General features: G+C 38.3%; 1 protein-coding gene and 1 non-coding gene across 4 annotated transcripts in view; one reads left to right on the top strand and one right to left on the bottom strand.

Moving 5' to 3' along the window:
* Window positions 1–19,229, top strand: part of Ptbp3 (polypyrimidine tract binding protein 3) — an 81,413-nt gene that overhangs the window by 56,721 nt on the left and 5,463 nt on the right. For all 3 annotated transcript variants that reach the window (XM_041656749.1, XM_041656748.1, XM_041656747.1), the window contains 7 exons: window positions 4,224–4,334; window positions 5,683–5,857; window positions 9,778–9,855; window positions 12,210–12,349; window positions 12,657–12,690; window positions 15,053–15,145; window positions 15,697–15,913. In XM_041656749.1, the coding sequence (XP_041512683.1) occupies window positions 4,224–4,334; window positions 5,683–5,857; window positions 9,778–9,855; window positions 12,210–12,349; window positions 12,657–12,690; window positions 15,053–15,145; window positions 15,697–15,913 (848 nt within the window). The remainder of the gene's footprint in view (window positions 1–4,223; window positions 4,335–5,682; window positions 5,858–9,777; window positions 9,856–12,209; window positions 12,350–12,656; window positions 12,691–15,052; window positions 15,146–15,696; window positions 15,914–19,229) is intronic.
* On the bottom strand, window positions 8,433–8,535 carry LOC121452054. The gene has a single exon (XR_005974790.1). It is a non-coding gene; the product is annotated as a U6 spliceosomal RNA (small nuclear RNA).

Below are 19,229 nucleotides of genomic sequence, written 5' to 3'. Positions count from 1 at the left end.
GCACACCTTTAATCTCAGCACTCAGGAGGCAGAGGCAGGTGTATCTCTGTGAGTTCGAGGCCAGCATGGCCTACAGAGTAAGTTGAAGATAGCCAGAGCTACACAGAGAAACCCTGTCCACCCCCAAATATGTGTGTGTGTGTAAATTTTGAAGGGAAGTTAGCTTTAGTACATACACAGATATATGATATGCATTGTTAGGTAATCACTTATATTCAGTGTAATCTTTGTAGATAATTTGCTAATAGATGTAAGCTGTCTTATCAAAGATAATCCACTAAATAGGACTAGTGATATTTAAAATTTACAAATGGAGGGTCACCTACTTACATAATTTTTTAGTGAGTAAAACTGAATATACTTTTCCCAATAAAGCCATCCTACTAATCATTCCCAAACAGTTTCACCAACACGGGGATACTCAAACATAATGCCTGTAGGACCTATAAGAGCCATTGTCTTTCAGACCAACACAGTCCACTCTGGCCACTATAGACTTGTGGCTTATAATGTAAAATGCATTTTATCCAATATCAAACGATCCCGTAATCTTTCAGTCTCATGTGGTTCAAGTGGGTCAGGCTCCATCCCGAGGAAGCAGCTGACTAGGACAGTGTTAACCACAGGGTTCTGGCTTTAGCATTATGAAGGGCCCCTGAGTAAAAGGATTGTGGAGTCTTTTGCAGTTAAAGAGAACCTCTTAGGCCAGACAAAGTGTTGCAGCTGCCTGGTTAGGGTGGAGCCTTTCCACCTTGAAGCATGGTGTTCAAAAGTCCAAAGTTCAGAGTCTCTTAAGACTAAAGTCTCTAATTTTAATCCCCTGTAAAACCAGAAAACAAATTATGTAGTGACACAGAATAACTCCCTAAGGGAGTAATGGAGGCATAGGGAGGAAAAAATAAACCAGAGTAAGACTGAAACCCAGGAGGACTAATTCCAAAAATCCTATAGCTCCATGTCCAGTGTCAGAGAACTTAGATGACTCCATCCCTCCAACTGTGCGTCTCTTACTTGGTCTGGTTTCATTCGCCATGTGAAGCTTTCCTTGGCAGATATCTTACAGCTCCAGCATGTCTAACCTCTTGCTATCTCCAGTGCCGTTCACAACTGTTGCCCTCTCAGGGCCTTCGTGCGGGGCCTGTCCTGCCTGCCACACATTTCCTGGCTTCCGTGGTTTCTCCTAAACTCTATAAGAAGATCCCACAATCTTTATTCATGCCTCTTTCACGACTCTAAAGCCAGAACCACATGGATGACACTGCTGTGTTTAGCTGCTCACTTTATGCTGAAGCTAGGCCCCCTTGAACTACATTTACAAACAACTTTTGTTTTCCTTTCTTCTCTTTCTCCTTTAATCTTATCTCTCAGCATAAGCCTTGCTCCTGAGGCTCTTTTTTTCTTCAAACTGTACATTTTATACTTCTTGTTTTGCTTGCTCTTATTGTAGATCTCCATATGTGTGATTACTAATAACCGCATAGCTGGCAATACTAGACTGCCTTGGAATTTCCTCCCTTAAAGAAATTAGTCTATTATTTTGGGGGATTGTTAAGACAGGATTTCTTTGTGTGGCCTTGGCTGTCCTAGAACTAGCTCTTTAGACTAGGCTGGCCATAAACTCAGTGATCCACCTGCCTCTGTTTCCTGAGTGCTGGGATTAAAGGCGCGTAAGCCACATCACCGATTTAGTCTGTTAGTTTTAAATTTAGCTGCAGGTAAATTTTTAGGACAAGGGCAGAAAGTGGTCACAGTCTCAGCCAAAAATATCACAAAAATGGTCTGAGGGGAACAATATTATCAGTAAGCCAGGCTTGCACAGCTATCTACTAAAATGGCCCATTAACCTCTACTTAACAGTGTAGAGTTTCTTTTCTAAATCAGAACCCCAAAGTCTTTCACAAAAGAAAAAAAAAAGCCAGCATGGTCAGGTCTGTCACCATAGTAGTCCACTCCCTGATACCAATTTCTGGGAACCAAGTACCCAAATATCTGAGACTTTGGGGGCATGCTCATCCAAACTACCACACGTGCCTTTGAATCTATATGACTGAAGAATTGTGAGGTGGGTGTGTATATATTCAAACACTGAAATACATCTTCCCTAAACTCAAACATTATAAATAAGCTGGGCCCTTAGATACTCTTTTAATTTCCATCATCAGCATTTCAATTTATGTTAGGACTTTTACTCATTTCCCAATGTGTTCTTCGCTATGAATATAAATCATAAATACGGAATTAGTAGTACCAATGTGTTCCTTTCAATAATTGAGTACCAGTTTTAAAATGAAGTGTACCTGGGAAGCGTTTCCTAGGGAATTTAAACAGTGGTGTTTGTAGCTACCGGTGTCCCTCCCTAAAAGTGGTTTAGTAGTTGGTTTCATTATTCTATTTTCTATTTTCATTATTCTATTAAATTTGTTTTCTGTTTATTGAAAGAGGAGCATTTTAACAGTCAAGACACTGGAGGCTTGAGTTGTAACTGGTCTTTTACTGTTTATTTCATGAAGATAATGACCTCTGTGACCAATCAGCAGAGTATTTGTGTTTGCTTCTGTAATAGTAATAGCTTTTATATATCTTAGAAAAGATAGTTTTGATTCTGTGACTCAACATTGCCACCCCCATCAGGTACCTTAGTCAGTTTCATGAGGTCATGACCTATAGTTTAGTTACCATTTCCCCCAAGTAGTAGCAGACCTTCTTTTTCATATAGAAGATTATGGACTCCTATGTGAGCAGGACTTTTCAATTTTCAAAACTATCAGTTGGAGTAAGACTCAGTCTTTAGTTACAGAAGTCCTTGTTTACTTCTTCCCAGTGCAATGGGAAGTGTTTACCAAAGCTCTTAGGTGCCACATACAAGTGTTTCTTCATTTACTTACTCACAGTACCTAACATTATTCTTTAACACCTTGGCTTTTCTGGAACTCTGTCTATCTCTGTGTTTTCTGTTCTCCCGCTTAGCCCTATCTTTACTTCCCTTTCTGTTTCTTGGGCTTGTCATACTTATTCTACAAAGTTCATTGGCGGATGTCCATCATTTGGTCATCTCAAATGTTTTGTCCTTAAAAAGTCTTCATTACTTTAAATCCGCTCCCTCAACACTGTATCTCATTCACCCACCAAGACCATAGCAACTCTTATAAAAGAAGACATTTAGACATTTAATTGGGGACTTGTTTATAGTTTAGCCCCTGATCATCAGTGTGGACCAGGCTGCATGCAAGCAAGTGCTGGACCAGTAGCTAAGAGCTACATTCTGATCTGTAGGCGAAAAGAGAGACCCTGTGCTTGGCATGGACTTTTTAAAAAAGCCCACCCCCAGTGACACTTCATTCAGCAAGGTCCCACCTCTCAGTCCTTTTAATCCTTTCAGGTAGTACCACTCCCTGGTGACTGCATTCAAATATTCAAGGGGCCGTTCTTACTCAAACCACCACCCTGCTAGAGGAGTTGGAGCTGGCTTGAATTTTGCTCTAATGTGCACTCTATTTAATCTCACTTCCTCTTATTTTTCTTTTAATACTTATAATATATAACCAAACATGGTTTCCTTTGCCTGTTTATTGCCTTAATAAAGGCAGAAATTTTTATTGCTCTTTAACTTGCCAGTACTTAAAGTATCTTGTAATTTGATCAAGCCTGGTTTTGAACTCCTGTTTCTGCCTCTAAAAGCCTCCAGAAGTAGCTGGTGACTTAACAGGGGTGAAATTAATCATTGACTCATTTGATTTCTTGTTTTAATTCATACACTGGTGAGCATCATTGTATCAAACTATCAGTTATTGCTATTATATCCTTCTGTTAGAATTGTACCATTTGTACATACCATAAAATTGTGGGTGGTGGCGGCACGTGCCTTTAATCCCAGAAATCCAGAGACAGGTGGATTTCTGTGACCTTGAGGCCAGCCTGTTCTATAGAGTGAGTTCCAGAACAGGCTTCAAAGCTTCAGAGAAACTGTCCCGAAAAAACAAAACAAATCAAAACAAAAATTTAGTTAAATGTTTGAGTACCTGTTGTGTGCCAGGATCATGCATAGGTATTGAGATATTAACATCTTATACTTGTTTTGAGACATTTTTGTCCCAGAAATTTTAGTGGAGAAAATTATTTGTATTTTATATATTAATATGACTCATTGATGAGGTAAGAGGATCATGAATTTGAAGCTTGACTGAGCTACAGAACAAGAGATTGTCTTAAACCCTTTTTTTCAGATATTTTCTAAATTTGGCACAGTCTTGAAGATTATCACCTTTACAAAGAATAATCAGTTTCAAGCCCTGCTTCAGTATGCTGACCCACTGAATGCACATTATGCCAAAATGGTAATTATACTTTTTTATTATTAGTCATTTGCTTTGGAGACATCTGAAGAACCTTTGCATCTCACTTGCTCCAGTTTATCTTGTGTTTAATTAAATCTGCCTTTTGATCATATCATTGTAAGCTGTATTGTTCCCTTCTAAGCTAAAACTTACTGCTTTCCCATTGGAAGCAGCTTTAGTCTTATGTCTCAGATCTCTGAGACCCATTGCTGTTCGTCACATTTAAAATCTGTACTTAAACATAGCACTCCTCATGCAATCTGACTGCTAAGCAGATATTTGACCTTGTGGTTTCATTTACTTGTCTCCATTCAGGCAGAGATTGATTTCACTACTTTTTTTTAAAATATTTATTTATTTATTATGTATACAATATTCTGTCTGTATGCCTGAAGGCCAGAAGAGGGTGCCAGACCTCTTTACAGATGGTTGTGAGGCACCATGTGGTTGCTGGGAATTGAACTCCGGACCTTTGGAAGAGCAGGCAATGCTCTTAACCACTGAGCCATCTCTCCAGCCCCTGATTTCACTACTTTTATAACCATATTCAACTCTCATTGTTATTGAGCTCTGAATTATTAAAGACATTAAAACTTAAGAAATATGGTGCTGTTATTTATGTTATTTTTTAAGTGCATGAATCTTTGGTTTTGTTTTAATGAGACAAAATAAAACACGTGATCATTAGCTACAGCGCTCTTGGAGAGCTTCGTCAACTTTAATTTTGCTTTGTTGTTGTTTGGGAAATACAGCCTTTTCATCTACTGCACCCTCCAGCTGCTTGTTCATTATACAGCTGCCATATTCTTTGGGTTTTGTGTCTGTTTTTATAAATTTGACTATTTGTGAAAGCAGACCGTAGCCACAAGTAGCCCACTGGTAATTTTATTATAGTAAAGGGACGGATTACTGATCTTTGGTCACAAGTGACTCCCTTTGTGTTTTATTCAAAAAAGCAAGTACAAAAAAAAATGGCAAATTTACATATATTTATATATTATGATTAGCATACTATTTACAGTGGTGTTTCATCAATACCTTATATTCATTTTAGTATAAATTATACTAAAATGAAATTGAAGTATGAAATTAACGCCTTTAAATATTTACTGTGGGCAAAGTAGCCATGATAGTGTTTCTATGATTTTATGCAATAGTTCCAAGCTTTTATATTTTCTTTTTTCATTTGGTGTGACCACTTCAGATAATAAAAGTAAACTTCCCAAGTCTTTGGCATTTTGTCCTTTGCACTTTGCTTAATGTTGGATTGCTGCTGTCTCAAAGAAGAGACTGCTCAGTGAGTTGTGTGGTCTTGACAAAACACCAGTCCCTGTCTCATCTACTTTAGGCTTTGGATGGCCAGAATATCTATAATGCATGCTGCACTCTGCGTATTGACTTCTCCAAACTCACCAGCCTTAATGTGAAATATAATAATGACAAAAGCAGAGACTTTACTCGCATAGACCTTCCTACTGGTGATGGTCAGCCACCCCTTGAACCTCCTATGGCTGCTGCTTTTGGTGAGTAGTTCCTTTTTCATTCACAAAGCAAATTTTCTGAAGTTACAAGTTTTACTTATTTATGTTAGCCTTTTTCTTCTTGGGTTCTCTTGGGACTTCTAAAGAAAAGCATATGTTCTAAAGGAATATGCCCATATATTAAACCTTAATATGAAATAATTCTGTTACTTCACAAAACACCTAGAAGTATGAAATTGCGTTTCATGTTATTTTCTAACATTAGTACATTAATATTACCCAAAAGCTACGTATTTACTTTTAATTATTTATCTTAATGGTAACCTTGATTTTAAATATGCAGATTTCTAAGCAGAATTAAGTGCTCTTGAAAAAAATCTTTTTTTTCTTTTAAATAATGGTATTTACTTATACCTGCTGGTATGGTAGTTTATGTACCCAGTACCCAGGGGGCTGAGACAAGGATTGTGAGTTCAAGGGTATCCTTGGCTACATGAAGAGGGCCTATTTCAAAAAACAAATATTTTTTCAAAACAAAAGATTATTACTTATATTCTAAAAGTTTATACTAATTTAAGTGGCTTTGTTTTTAAAATAACGTAAGCTGTAGGAATATCACAAATAACTTTCTCAATTGTTAGCATCACACCTCATTTACTTTATCATTTCCAGTTGTATTTATGTATATTTATAGCTTTCTCTCCCATTTGACACAGTTGGAGAATAAGTTACAAATATGATAGACTTGACATCTAAATATTCACTGAATGTTTACTAAGAACAAAGATATCCTTTGTGTGTGTGTATTTTGTGTATTTGAGACAGGGTAGCCCAGGATCGCCTTGAGCTCACAGCAGTCTTCCTCAGCCTTCTAATCAGGATTACTGGTTTGAGCCAACATGCTTGGCAATCAGTATTCTTACATAAATAAAATTCATTTGTCAAAATAAGGAAATTAATACCTATACTGCAGTATCTAAACCAAATAGAACTTTAGAAATTTTGCAGTTACAAAAATAATATATTGCTATTTTTTTCTAAAAACTTGAAAATTGTCAGACTAATATACTGAGCCATTTCTCCAAGTCAATAATGAAAACTTTTAATGGCACTTCTTGTATTTGTGTGTGTGTACTTACTTGTAGTTTTACTCTTTTTACTATTTTGGCTTTTTGGAGTGGCCTGCCACCCAGCTCCTAATTGAATTATACACAGAGGCTTATTCTTACTTATGAATGCCCGGCCTTAGCTTGATTTGTTTCTTGCCAGCTTTTCCTGACTTTAAATTATCCCACCTAACTTTTTGCCTCTGGACTTTTATCTTTCTCTATGTCTGTATACCTTTTTTTTGTTTCTTACTCTGTGGCTTGCTGTGTAGCTGTCCCCTGAGCCCTCCTCCTCTCTCAGTCTTCCTTCTCTTCCAGATTTCTTTTTTTTTTTTGTTTTGTTTTTTGTTTTGTTTTGTTTTTCGAGACAGGGTTTCTCTGTGGTTTTTTTTTTAAATATTTATTTATTTATTATGTATACAATATTCTGTCTGTGTGTATATCTGCAGGCCAGAAGAGGTCACCAGACCTCACTACAGATGGTTGTGAGCCACCATGTGGTTGCCGGGAATTGAACTCAGGACCTTTGGAAGAGCAGGCAGTGCTCTTAACCACTGAGCCATCTCTCCAGCCCCCTCTGTGGTTTTGGAGCCTGTCCTGGAACTAGCTCTTGTAGACCAGGCTGATCTCGAACTCACAGAGATCCGCCTGCCTCTGCCTCCCGAGTGCTGGGATTAAAGGCATGCGCCACCACCGCCCGGCTCAGATTTCTTCTATTTATACTTTCTCCTGCCTTGCTATTGGCCTTTCAGCTCTTTATTAGACTAGCAAGTGTTATAGACAGGCAGAGGATCACGGCTTCACAGAGTGCAACAAGTGCAACATAAACATAAGTAACACGTCTTAAAATAATACCCCCAACATTACTAGCATGTGCAAATATGTACTTGCCTGTGGAGGCACCATCTGCACCATCTACCTTTTTTATTTTGTTGTTTTGGGTTTTTTGTTTGTTTGTTTTTGTTTCTTTTTGGTTTGGTTTTTGGTTTTTCAAGACTGTTTCGCTGTGTAACTTTTATACCTGTCCTGGAATTCACTCTGTAGACCAGGCTGACCTTGAACTCACAGAGATCCTCCTGCTTCTGCCTCTTGCGTGCTGGAATTAAAGATGTGCACCACCATCAACCGGTTCATCTACCTTCTTTTTAAGACAGGATCTCTCACTGGTGTGAAATTCAGCAGTTAAGCTAAGCTGACTGGCCAGTGCTGAGTATCTGTTTCTATCTGTCTTTGGAGGGCTTAGGGTAGTGGGCTCAGCTTTTTAATGTGAGTTCCGGAGATCAAATACAAGGCAAGCACTTTACTGTCTTAACCGTCTTGCCTCCTCTTAATGCTATTTTTTTTTTAAAAAAAAAATGTAGTAAATAAGTACATGATATATAATGCGGAATGATCACACCAGGCTACTTAGTATTTCTTTAGTTGGGAAAACTTTCCATAGTGCATGATGGCTTTGAAGCAGGTATTGTCTTAATTTGTATTAGCTTAGTTTCTGTCATGGGACATTTTTCAGATGCGTGCAGATTACCTGTTCTTTTTTTTTTTTTCCTAGGGGCCATGCTAATCTTCTCTGTATCGTTCCAATTTTAGTATATGTGCTGCCGAAGCGAGCACAGATTACCTGTTCTTAATTATTATAAGTGACTATTAATGGTCTCCAACCATTTTTTCTTAGGATTTTGTGTGATCTCTTAATAAGATGAAAAAATACGTAGGCTGATTTCTTACAGATTATTCCATCTGGAAATACAAATGGAAACAGCCCCTTCTTTGCTTGGATTTTTTGCAATCTCATTTCTTTTTAGTCCCTGAAAACTGTTCCCTTCTCTTTATTTCTTGTGTAACTTCTGTTGAAAGGCCTTCTCACATTTTCAGTGTATTTCATCAGGTTCCAGGGATCACTGTTTTCCCATTCTAAAGCTGTTGTCTTTCTCTATAGGATATAGGATACTTTCCTCCCTTCACCTTAGGCCTGACCATCCTATTGTCTTATGCCCTTTTAACCGGAGCTTTCGTCTGTAGGCACTCAAAGCTAAGTCAGCATAATTACAAGTCTGTATGTTGCTTATAATAATTCCGAGTTTGCCATGCTGTTTCCAGTTGAGTATCTTACAGTCATTTCACACTTGATTCTTTCCTTGGAACCGACTCCTGTTTTATTGACACTGTCACCAGGCTTCCTAAGGAAAGAGTGGCATTGCTTGTCCAAATATACAGCACCATACTTTGCAGTAACATACTGTCTAGCTCAAACTTTCCCTTAACTTCCAGAGATGTCTTCTCTGAACCATCCTAGTAAAGTCTCTGTGGTGCTTCCTTAGTCCACTTGCTGTATTATATACCTGGAGGACCCTCGGCATGTGAATCTCTGTAATTCATACTTGTATCTTTTAACATTTCAATGACAAAAATTTATCTCAGGTTTGTTTGTTTAAACAAAATCACACCTTAGATTCATGACCCTCCTGCTTCAGTAATGGAATTAAAAGCCTGTGCCATAATGTCCAGCTTCATTATTTCTTCTCATCATCCCAGTACTACTTCAGTACATTACAGTTTAACAAACACTTAATGGCTTTTCATACAGGAAAAAAAAAATGCCTCTAGATAAACACCAGAATCTTAGCCTAGTCCAGACTTAATAGATAAGCTCTGTTCTTCATCCTTGAACCCAGTTGAAAGGGCTCAACCTCTCTAGATAGCAAGGCTTTTATACTTTACGGATTACCTACTGAACAACTATGATTCCATAATGGTTCAGTTCCATTTATAATGTATTTTTATATAGGCATTTCATATTGTGTTGGTAAGCATAGTTAGCCTCTCTGTATTTATTATAGCCTCTCTTCTTCCCAGGTGCACCAGGTATAATTTCCTCTCCATATGCAGGGGCTGCTGGATTTGCCCCCACCATTGGATTTCCTCAAGCTACAGGTGAATCCTTTCAGGTTGAATTTGAGATGTTTCTTTAAATGAAATTCTTTGTTTTCTAGGAGCTCACCAAAATTTGAACAATTTAAAATAAAGGCCTTAAGGTGTAACAACCATGGAGTAACTTGTATGGTCAAGCATCTTTCTATTCACAAACAGTTCTCTAGTTTCACTGTGCACTCAGTATTTTGTTTTAAATCACTCAATTTCTCTTGGCACAAATAACTATGGATTAATTACATTAAACTAGCCTTTATCAGGTTGCTAGATGGTGTATATGATCTGCTGCTTTCCTTATTGATAAGCTTGTTATGTGAACAGACCTGGTTTTTACTGTCTTTGTTTCTTCGACACTTTGAAGGCAGCATAGACAATAAAAATGTAAACAACAATGTTTAACCATTCATGAGTTCTGAAGAGTATTTATCAGTGAAGGGTATGAGTGTCATTTATTTCAAGAAATGCATTTTTTTCCCCTATAATAGGAATAAAGAAAGGGAACTAGTCCTGACTGTCCTGGAACTCACTCTGTAGACAGATTAGCCTTGAACTCACATTGATCCTCCTGCTTCTGCCCTCTTGAATAGTGGGATTTAAGGTGTGGACTACCACCTGGCTTTGATTATGACTTTATTTGATCATATAGTTGGTAATTTTGTGTCTATAAACAGGTTTGTGATTAAGAAGTGTATGCCATGAATCTGATTTTACATATTACATTTCTCATTTACAACACTGTAAGTTTAAAACAGTATAATTTACATGGGGGGGATGAAAAAGCCAATGAATGCTTCTAATTTGATAAGCTTTATAAAGCTAAGCAGAGCACATACATACACACTGTAGTGTTGGAGGGAGGTCACTTATTGGTTCCCTTCCGCCCGGCTAGCTTGGACCCGAAATAATCACACAGAAACTGTATTAATTAAATCACTGCTTGGTCCATTAGCTCCAGCCTCTTATTGACTTACTCTTATTATATTAATTTAACCCATTTCTATTGATCTGTGTGTTGCCATGCAGCGGTGGCTTACTGGCAAATTTTCGGCGTGTCTGACTCTGGCGGCTGCTCCATGGCTTCTCTCTAACTCCTCCCTTCTTTCTCCCAGAATTCAGCCCAGCTTTCCCTGCCTACCTAAGTTCTGCCTTGCTCTAGGTCCAGAGCAGTTTCTTTATTCATTATGGTAATCACTGCATACAGAGGGGACTCTGACATCACTGTAGTTCTACCTTTAGTGGATATATGACTGACTTATACATAGTAGCAAAAATTGCAAGGTGAATTAGAAGGGCATGGGAAATAGATCATATGAAGGAAAAAATTTCCTGTACAAAGAATTCAAGCTAGGAGTGGTGTTGCACACCTTCATTTATAGCAGTCAGGAGACTGAGGTAGGAGGATCTCAGAGTTCCAGGCCAGCCAGAGATATAAAGTGACCCTATCCCTCGCCCCCTCCCTTCCAAGGGCATTCAATTGGAGAATGCCATCTGCACAGTCTTAAAATTCTTATATTGTCAAACAAAATAAGGTGAATTTCAAGTTGCAATTTAATTGCAGGATGTAAATTAGAGCAATCAGATAAATATATAAAATGTTAAACCAAAAGAGCTAAAATGAGACAGGAGGTGTGTGTGCCTAACACACGAGGCCTTGCTTTCATTCCAGGTACAGTAAGATAGATAGCTCCTTTTATAGTCCCAGAGGTTCCTATGTCCTTAAGTTCTTTTAAAGCAAAGGTAGAAGTAGTGGAACTTCTGAGAAAGTGCTGTTTTAAATATAGTGTCGATACATAATCCTTTGCCATAGTTTAAGAATATCCTGGGCAGTAAAAATTCTAAAACAAGATAAACTTATTGTTGATTATAATCTGTATATATAGCACTTTACACAGTTAAAAATATTTTCACATGTAAGCATACATTTGATACTTTGGTTGAAGGACTATATATTAATATCTGTAATATATTTACATATGTGTGTCATATAAAAATTAGGTAAAATATATAGCTGATTTTATTTGTGGTCAATATGAAAATTACATCCACTTGACATGAAGGTACTGGATAGAAAAGTGGTCCTGGGTGATAGGCTTTCTGTGAAGCTTAATTGATTTTTAAGACCAATGAGTCCAGTTACTATGTAGAGCCAATATGAATGGTATTAATTAAAAATAATATCAACAAATAAGGAACTCATCTTTCAAACAGACTATGGAAAGAAAAGCTGTTCTTTGATAGCCTTTATGATAATCTGTATACTTTTTTTAAAATGTTCAATTACTTTGCTTAAGTTGTATCTATCAAATGTTATTCTCCAAATAACTATAATGTAAGAGGATATTTTTGTGTTTTAAAAGGTCTGTCTGTCCCAGCTGTTCCTGGAGCCCTTGGTCCCCTCACACTCACCTCCTCTGCTGTCACTGGAAGGATGGCCATTCCTGGGACAAGTGGCATTCCAGGGAATTCTGTTCTGCTTGTCACCAACCTCAATCCTGATGTAAGTTGAGAAGTGGTCTAAGTTGTCTTTCAAGAAGTGGGATGGTCCTCGTTTGTATAGTGGTAAAAAAAAAAAAAAAAAAAAAAAAAAAAAAAAAAAGAAAGAAGTGGGATGGTGGGTTCTTACATGTAGTCTAGGTTTGTGTTAAAATGCTTAAATCTGTTTTAAGGATTTTAAATAAAATGTATCACCAGAATATATAGAAACAAAACAGTGCTTTAACAGAATAAACTGTCCTTATTACACTGTAAATAAACTTGTTTTAAAATTGGGCTCTATTTAGTTATATTTTGTGTTATCTTTTCAGTTTATCACACCACATGGACTTTTTATCCTATTTGGTAAGTTCTTTTTTGTTTGTTTTTAGTGTCATCTATAGCTGTGAAATGAGCACATATGATTCATTTAGTAATATTTTTTTTAATATTTATTATGTATACAATATTCTGTCTGTGTGTCTGACTGCAGGCCAGAAGAGGGCATCAGATCTCATTTCAGATGGTTGTGAGCCACCATGTGGTTGCTGGGAATTGAACTCAGGACCTTTGGAAGAGCAGGCAATGCTCTTAACCACTGAGCCATCTCTCCAGCCCAGTAATATTTGTTGATTAGTTTTATATACTTAGTAATATGTTTGACACTAAAGATAGAGCAAAGATTATGATCGGGGAACTTAAGTTTGTAAGTGGTGGTATAAAGCAGGGAGTATTTATCTAGCTGACTAAGCAGAAATGTTAGCTGACTTGTGAAAAATGCGGAAGAGCCAGCCAAGGAGACGTGGAGGGTACACGCCTTCTCAAACAGTCGCTGGCGGAGCTTTCCTGTCCTGCAGTTGCTCTCAGTAAGCACACTGAGAGCTCAGGCTAATTACTAGCTCACTCTTACATTTAAAATTAACCCATTTAAATCCACAGGCAATTGGATGAGCGAGAGAATCTGGGCTTGGAATGGGCTTTTTGAAATCTTAAAGCCCACCCCCAGTGACAAACTTTCTCCAACAAGGCCACACTTCCTAATCCTTTTAAATAGTACCACTCCAGGTGACCAAGTAGTCAGATCTGACCAAATAGTCAAATCTGTGAGTTTATTGGGGCCATTATCATTCAAAGCAGCACAGAGCAAGTGCGTGCTGTGGCGTGCCTTTGAATGTCAGAAGCTAACCTGGCTTGAGTGGGCTCTACCTTGTGGGTCCTGAAGGTCAAACTCAGGATTGACCTTCAGGTTGTCAGGCACTGTTTCAAGCTCCAGTTTTTACTATGTGTTCACAGTTGCTCAGGATCACCACAGTCCAGCTTTAGAATTATTCCGTTACCTAAGAGACCACTTATGCTCTTCAGTCACTGTCAATGCTGCTAATAGTAGCACATGCAATTAATGGTTGTATAATATTGAATTAACACTGTATCTTTATATGACCTGTTGTCTGAAGTAGGTCTTCTTTAAGAGTAAAATATGCCTTCATTAAAAAAGTGAAGTCTCCCATGTCTTAAAGAACAAATTAGATGTATCTATTTGGTTACAGGGTGTTTGATTTTGTGTTTTTTTTGTTTGTTTGGGTTTTTTTTTTTTTTTTTTTTGAGACAGGGTCTCACTGTATATAGTCTTGGCTATCCTGGGATTTTCTGTGTAAACCATGCTGGCCTTGAACGCAGAGCTCCACCTGCCTCTGCCACTCCTCAGTGCTGGGATCAAGCGTGTGCCTTCATGCCCAGCTCTATATTTTGTTTTTAGAAATGCCTCCTTCAGCCTCTACTTTTGAGAGGGGCAGTAGATTCAGAACACTTGATTTTTGTTGTTGTTTTCAATTTTTAAATCCATTTCTAGGTTAAAAGTTATCTTTAGGTGTTAGTAACCTCTCTCATTTGTTCCTTTGAAGATTTTTCTTTCTTTTTTTTTTTTTTTTTTGGTTTTTTGAGACAGGGTTTCTCTGTGGTTTTGGAGCCTGTCCTGGAACTAGCTCTTGTAGACCAGGCTGGTCTCGAACTCACACAGAGATCCGCCTGCCTCCGACTCCCGAGTGCTGGGATTGAAGGTGTGCACCACCACCGCCTGGCTCCTTTGAAGATTTTCATAGCTGTTTTCTTATTGAATTACAAGTATAGTGAGGTTCCTTTATACAGAGCTCTGCTTTTATATACTGTGGAAACTGCAGTGTATTACAGTACTTTAGACAGAGGAAAATGAAAGAATGCTTTTTACATTGTAGACCCTCATTAATTTTTGTAGAGTAAAAGTGATAAACTGTAGTGTTTCATTGTCTTCCCACACCCAGATTAATTATTTTGCCTTTCTTCTGTGATAGAGGACCCACTCTGGGAATTACTAGTAATTAAATTCATGTAATGAGATGAGCTAGAAGATGTTAGGGTAGTTTTTCAGTGCACACTCATAACAGTTGTGAGAATGGAAGAAGTGGACAATGAGGAGGGGTGCTTAGGCCATAAATTCCAAAGGTGCTGGCGATTAGGTGAAAGATTTTAAGAACCATGTCAGAAGTGGGTGTGGAGAGGAGCAGTTGTGTGCATAGTGCTCCCTTTTATCTTTTGCCTGGGCTGTTCAACACTAGCTGTAGGAAGAGGTAAGGAGGAGTCAGTTCATTGGGTTTATACTGAATGATGTATTGACAAGATACCTGAGAGAGAAAGCTGTGAAACTTACTAGGACGGGATGGCATGTAAATGCAGTGGTTTGTGTTTTAATTAGGAGTGTATGGTGATGTCCATCGAGTGAAGATCATGTTTAACAAGAAAGAAAACGCTTTGGTGCAGATGGCAGACGCAAGTCAAGCTCAGCTCGGTACTGACCGTGGTGATGCCCGTTTTGCATGTGGATTTTCCCTAAGGGTGGGCAGTGTGGAACTGAGAGGGATGTGGTTTTGCAGCAGCACTTTCTGATAGTGTTTCCCTTCTTATTTGCATCTGCTGTACTCGAAGCTCTGAAGTTCATTATCTAAAACACATAACACACTTTCAGTGTTTACAGTTTGGACTCCAGGGTTTCCCATTCACTTTAAACTAATAAACCTTACTTGTCATGAGGCTTTATGGGTCTTCACTTTTCTTGTAAAATCTGAAAAATTATATGATCTGAAGAGAAGCTAGAATATTCTTTTTTATAACTACTCGGATGTCTTACAAAAATGCTTTGCTTACCTTGCAAGCCTTATATGTTCTTATAGCACTCTGCTCAGAAGTTATTTTTGGGAAAAGCAGCAAGTGCTCTTAACTTATGAGCCATCTTTCCAGCCCCTGAGCTCAAACTTATAAATGAGAAAATGAAAAAAATGGTAACATATTATTAAGAATCTCAATATTCAAACTTTCCTCATTTTATTCCTTGTTCTATAGCAATGAACCATCTAAGTGGTCAGAGACTTTATGGAAAAGTACTTCGTGCTACACTGTCCAAACACCAAGCAGTCCAGCTCCCCAGAGAGGGACAGGAAGACCAAGGTCTGACTAAGGACTTCAGCAATAGTCCCCTGCATCGCTTTAAAAAGCCCGGCTCAAAGAACTTCCAGAATATCTTCCCGCCGTCAGCCACTCTACATCTTTCCAACATCCCGTATGTATCTAATAAGTTCTTTTGATGATTAATCTGTAATATGTGTCTTGGGAAAAGCAAAAGCTACAAAATTGTTCTAAACTCCATAGTTCTCATCTATTGCCAACTTCTTTTATGTGCCACTGTGTATCGGCGTAAATAAATGCAATGCAGATACTAAAGAATATTTACACTTTAATGATAAACACAGAGCCGAAGTTCCCGCTTGTCACAGGAGGTAGGAAGGAAATGGCAGCTGCGGCCTTGGCGTGCCCATTTATCTGTAGGCATTCGCCCGAGGCAAACCCCGCCCCCTAAAGGGGCTGTCTTAACCCTACACCACCATGCTGTGGAGAGCCTTTATTTCTAATCATACCCTTTTTTTCCCCAAGACATTTTTAAAGATTTATAAATTTCTGTGTATTTTATGTACATTGGTGTTTTACTTTCATGTATGTCTATACAAAGATGTCAAATTCCCTGGAACTGGAGTTACAGACAGTTGTAAACTGCCATGTGGGTGCTGGGAATTGAACCCATATCCTCTGGAAAAGCAGTCAGTGCTCTTAACCTCTGAGTCATCTCTCCAGCCCCTAATCCTACCCTTAAAAGTGAAATTATCAGCACTTGAGGATTTTCAAATAAAGAATTTTAGTTACTAGCTTCTCTATTTAAAGTGAGGATAAAAATAAGTATATGTAGCCTAATGGTGGTTCTCTGAGTTTGAGGCCAGCGTGACCTACAGAGCGAGTTCCAGGACAGGCTCCAAAGCTACACAGAGAAGCCCTGTCTGGGGGGGGGGGGGGGGGATATGTAGATATTCCTTTGGTAGACACATAAGATGTAAATGTGATGTAAAACCAATATACTCACTCATTAACACAGTATCTCTGCCTTGGAGCTACGTAAGAAGTTGAGTGCTTGCATCAGAGATTGTGTAGTTCACACACAGCATGAGATATCTAGTCTCTGACCTCAAAGAAAAAAAATGTATTGTAATTCCGGAATGTTAAAAACTTTAAACTTATTCATGAATGAGTAAGTTTTGGAACTAGTGCTAAAAGTTATAGTTGCCCCCTCCCCCCAAAAAAGGAACAGCCTAGATAGAAAGCCATTGAAGAGAACGCTTAAGAAATTATGATGAGGGCTGGAGAGATTGCTCAGGGTAAGAGCATTGCCTGCTCTTCCAAAGGCCCTGAGTTCAATTCCCAGCAACCACATGGTGGCTCACAACCATCTGTAATGAGGTCTGGTGCCCTCTTCTGGCCTGCAGGCATATATGCAGAAAGAATATTGTATACATAATAAATAAATAAAAATATTTTTAAAAAAAATTATGATGAGGATGCTGGAGTGTAGTTCTCCACAACTGAAGGCTTCTGGTGGAGAAGGACTCAGTTTTCTTTATGGCTACCCAGAGTGTGCCCATGCAACAGTGAATATATGGGCAACACAAATTGGACACCCCCCTCCCCCTTTCTTTTTTAGAGGTCAGGTCATAAGGGTATGAAGACAGACATACGAGGAAAGTGAGTGTGCTGGGTTCATGATGTGAAATGCCAAAATATCACTTAAAATAGTATGAAAAGGGAAAAGTTGTGGGAGTGTGTATGTGTGTACAGCTTAAAAACCAAGGGGTTGGCTGGGTCAAGTTTTGGAATATAATTCTAAGAACCTGAGGTAACGAGGAAATAAAAATAATTACTCAATAGTTTTAACTATTCAGTTTCTCTGCTGGTGTACAGTCAGGCTTGATGAGAAACTTTTTATCTCAGTTAGGCTGTAAAATCAAACTAGGCAATGGAGGAGTGAGTCACTTTAAGAAATGAATACCTGCCGTGTGGTGGTGGTGCTTCCAGGACAGCCAGGGCTACAGAGAGAAACCTGCCTATCTAAATGGGCTTGTTATTGTTAGGTATCTGTCTGTGTCTGTGTTGGTTAATTGGCTGGTGAATTTTTTTGTTTTGTTTTTGTTTTTTTGATTTTTTTCGAGACAGGGTTTCTCTAGCTCTGGAGCCTGTTCTCGATCTCGTTCTGTAGACCAGGCCGGTCTCGAACTCACAGAGATCTGCCAGTCTCTCCCTCCTGCGTGCTGCCAAAGGTGTACGGCACTGCCACCCAATAATTTTGTTTTTTAATCTCTGTATCCAGTCCTCATGTATAGTTAGTAAGTGCTCTACCATTGAGCTAGACACCCAGTCTTTTTCTTTTTTAAAGCTTCTCGAACTTGAGACTCATTGGCTTTTAGGATTGTGCCCAGTCTGTTCCTTAAGTATAGAATTATGCAGGAGCTGGTCACTGCTTATAACCCACATAGGACATTAGAAGTGAAAAAAGAAATAATACTGGTATTTCTGAATTTTCTCCATATTCTGTGTTCTTTAAGCATGATCACGGTGCTTTACATGTGTAACCTCATTGTATCTTCATAACCATTTTTTTGTTTTTATCTAAAATCTGTATAATGATGTTGATTATTTTGACTGTTCAGTATATAGTGCTGTGCACACTTTACGTTTAGAACATTGCATATTTTTGTGTAACCATTCACTCCTATCTGCATTACCTTTTTATTATTCAAATTGAAACCGTCCCATTAAGCAGTAACACTCCACTTTTCTGTGAGCTCTAGTCTGATAACTGTTATGCCCCTTACTAGTTATTTATAATAGTCTTTGGAATAAGGTCATTAGTTTCAGTCTATTGATGGAACTCAGACTAGGAATAATTAATTCAAAAGGGTACACAGATGAGTAAGGAGTGTGGTGTAAGCACAGGTCTGTTACCCCGAGGAATCAGTGATGTCGTTTCATCATGTACTGCCTACATGATAGACCACTGTACTAGTTATTCATTGCTGTATAACATTACCCCCAAACTTAGCGTAGTATTCAATATTTGTCACACTGTTAATTAGGAATGTAGAGATGGCTCAACTGCGTGGTCTCTGAGTATGTCTCATAAGGTTGAAGTCAAAATGCCAGGCAAAGAGGTATCAGAGAATGTAGCTCAGTGGTTGAGCTTGTACTTGACATGTGGAAAACCCAGGATTCAGTTCTCAGCATGTATTGTCATTTCTGTGCTAACCTAAGGGATACAGAGGACATCTTGGTGCAGTATGAGAGGAGAATAGCCCAGGTGTAAATATTCTTAGAAACTGGCCAACCCATATACCTTCCAAACACTATGAAAGCTATAAAGAGTGTATAATTCTGGGCTATAGCTAGTAAGCCAGAGCTGGAGAAGTATCTTTACTAGAGTTAATTACTAATGCCAATAGTGTGAGAAATAATCATTTTGAAAGAATACATATTTTTTATTTTTCTTTATATGCTAT

The sequence above is a fragment of the Microtus oregoni genome, unplaced genomic scaffold, assembly GCF_018167655.1.
Source record: "Microtus oregoni isolate MIOR12 unplaced genomic scaffold, Mior012 000008F_ref0000371, whole genome shotgun sequence".
Lineage (NCBI taxonomy): Eukaryota > Metazoa > Chordata > Mammalia > Rodentia > Cricetidae > Microtus > Microtus oregoni.
The sequence above is the reverse complement of the archived record's forward strand: the minus strand, read 5'-3'. Positions and strand labels throughout refer to the sequence as shown.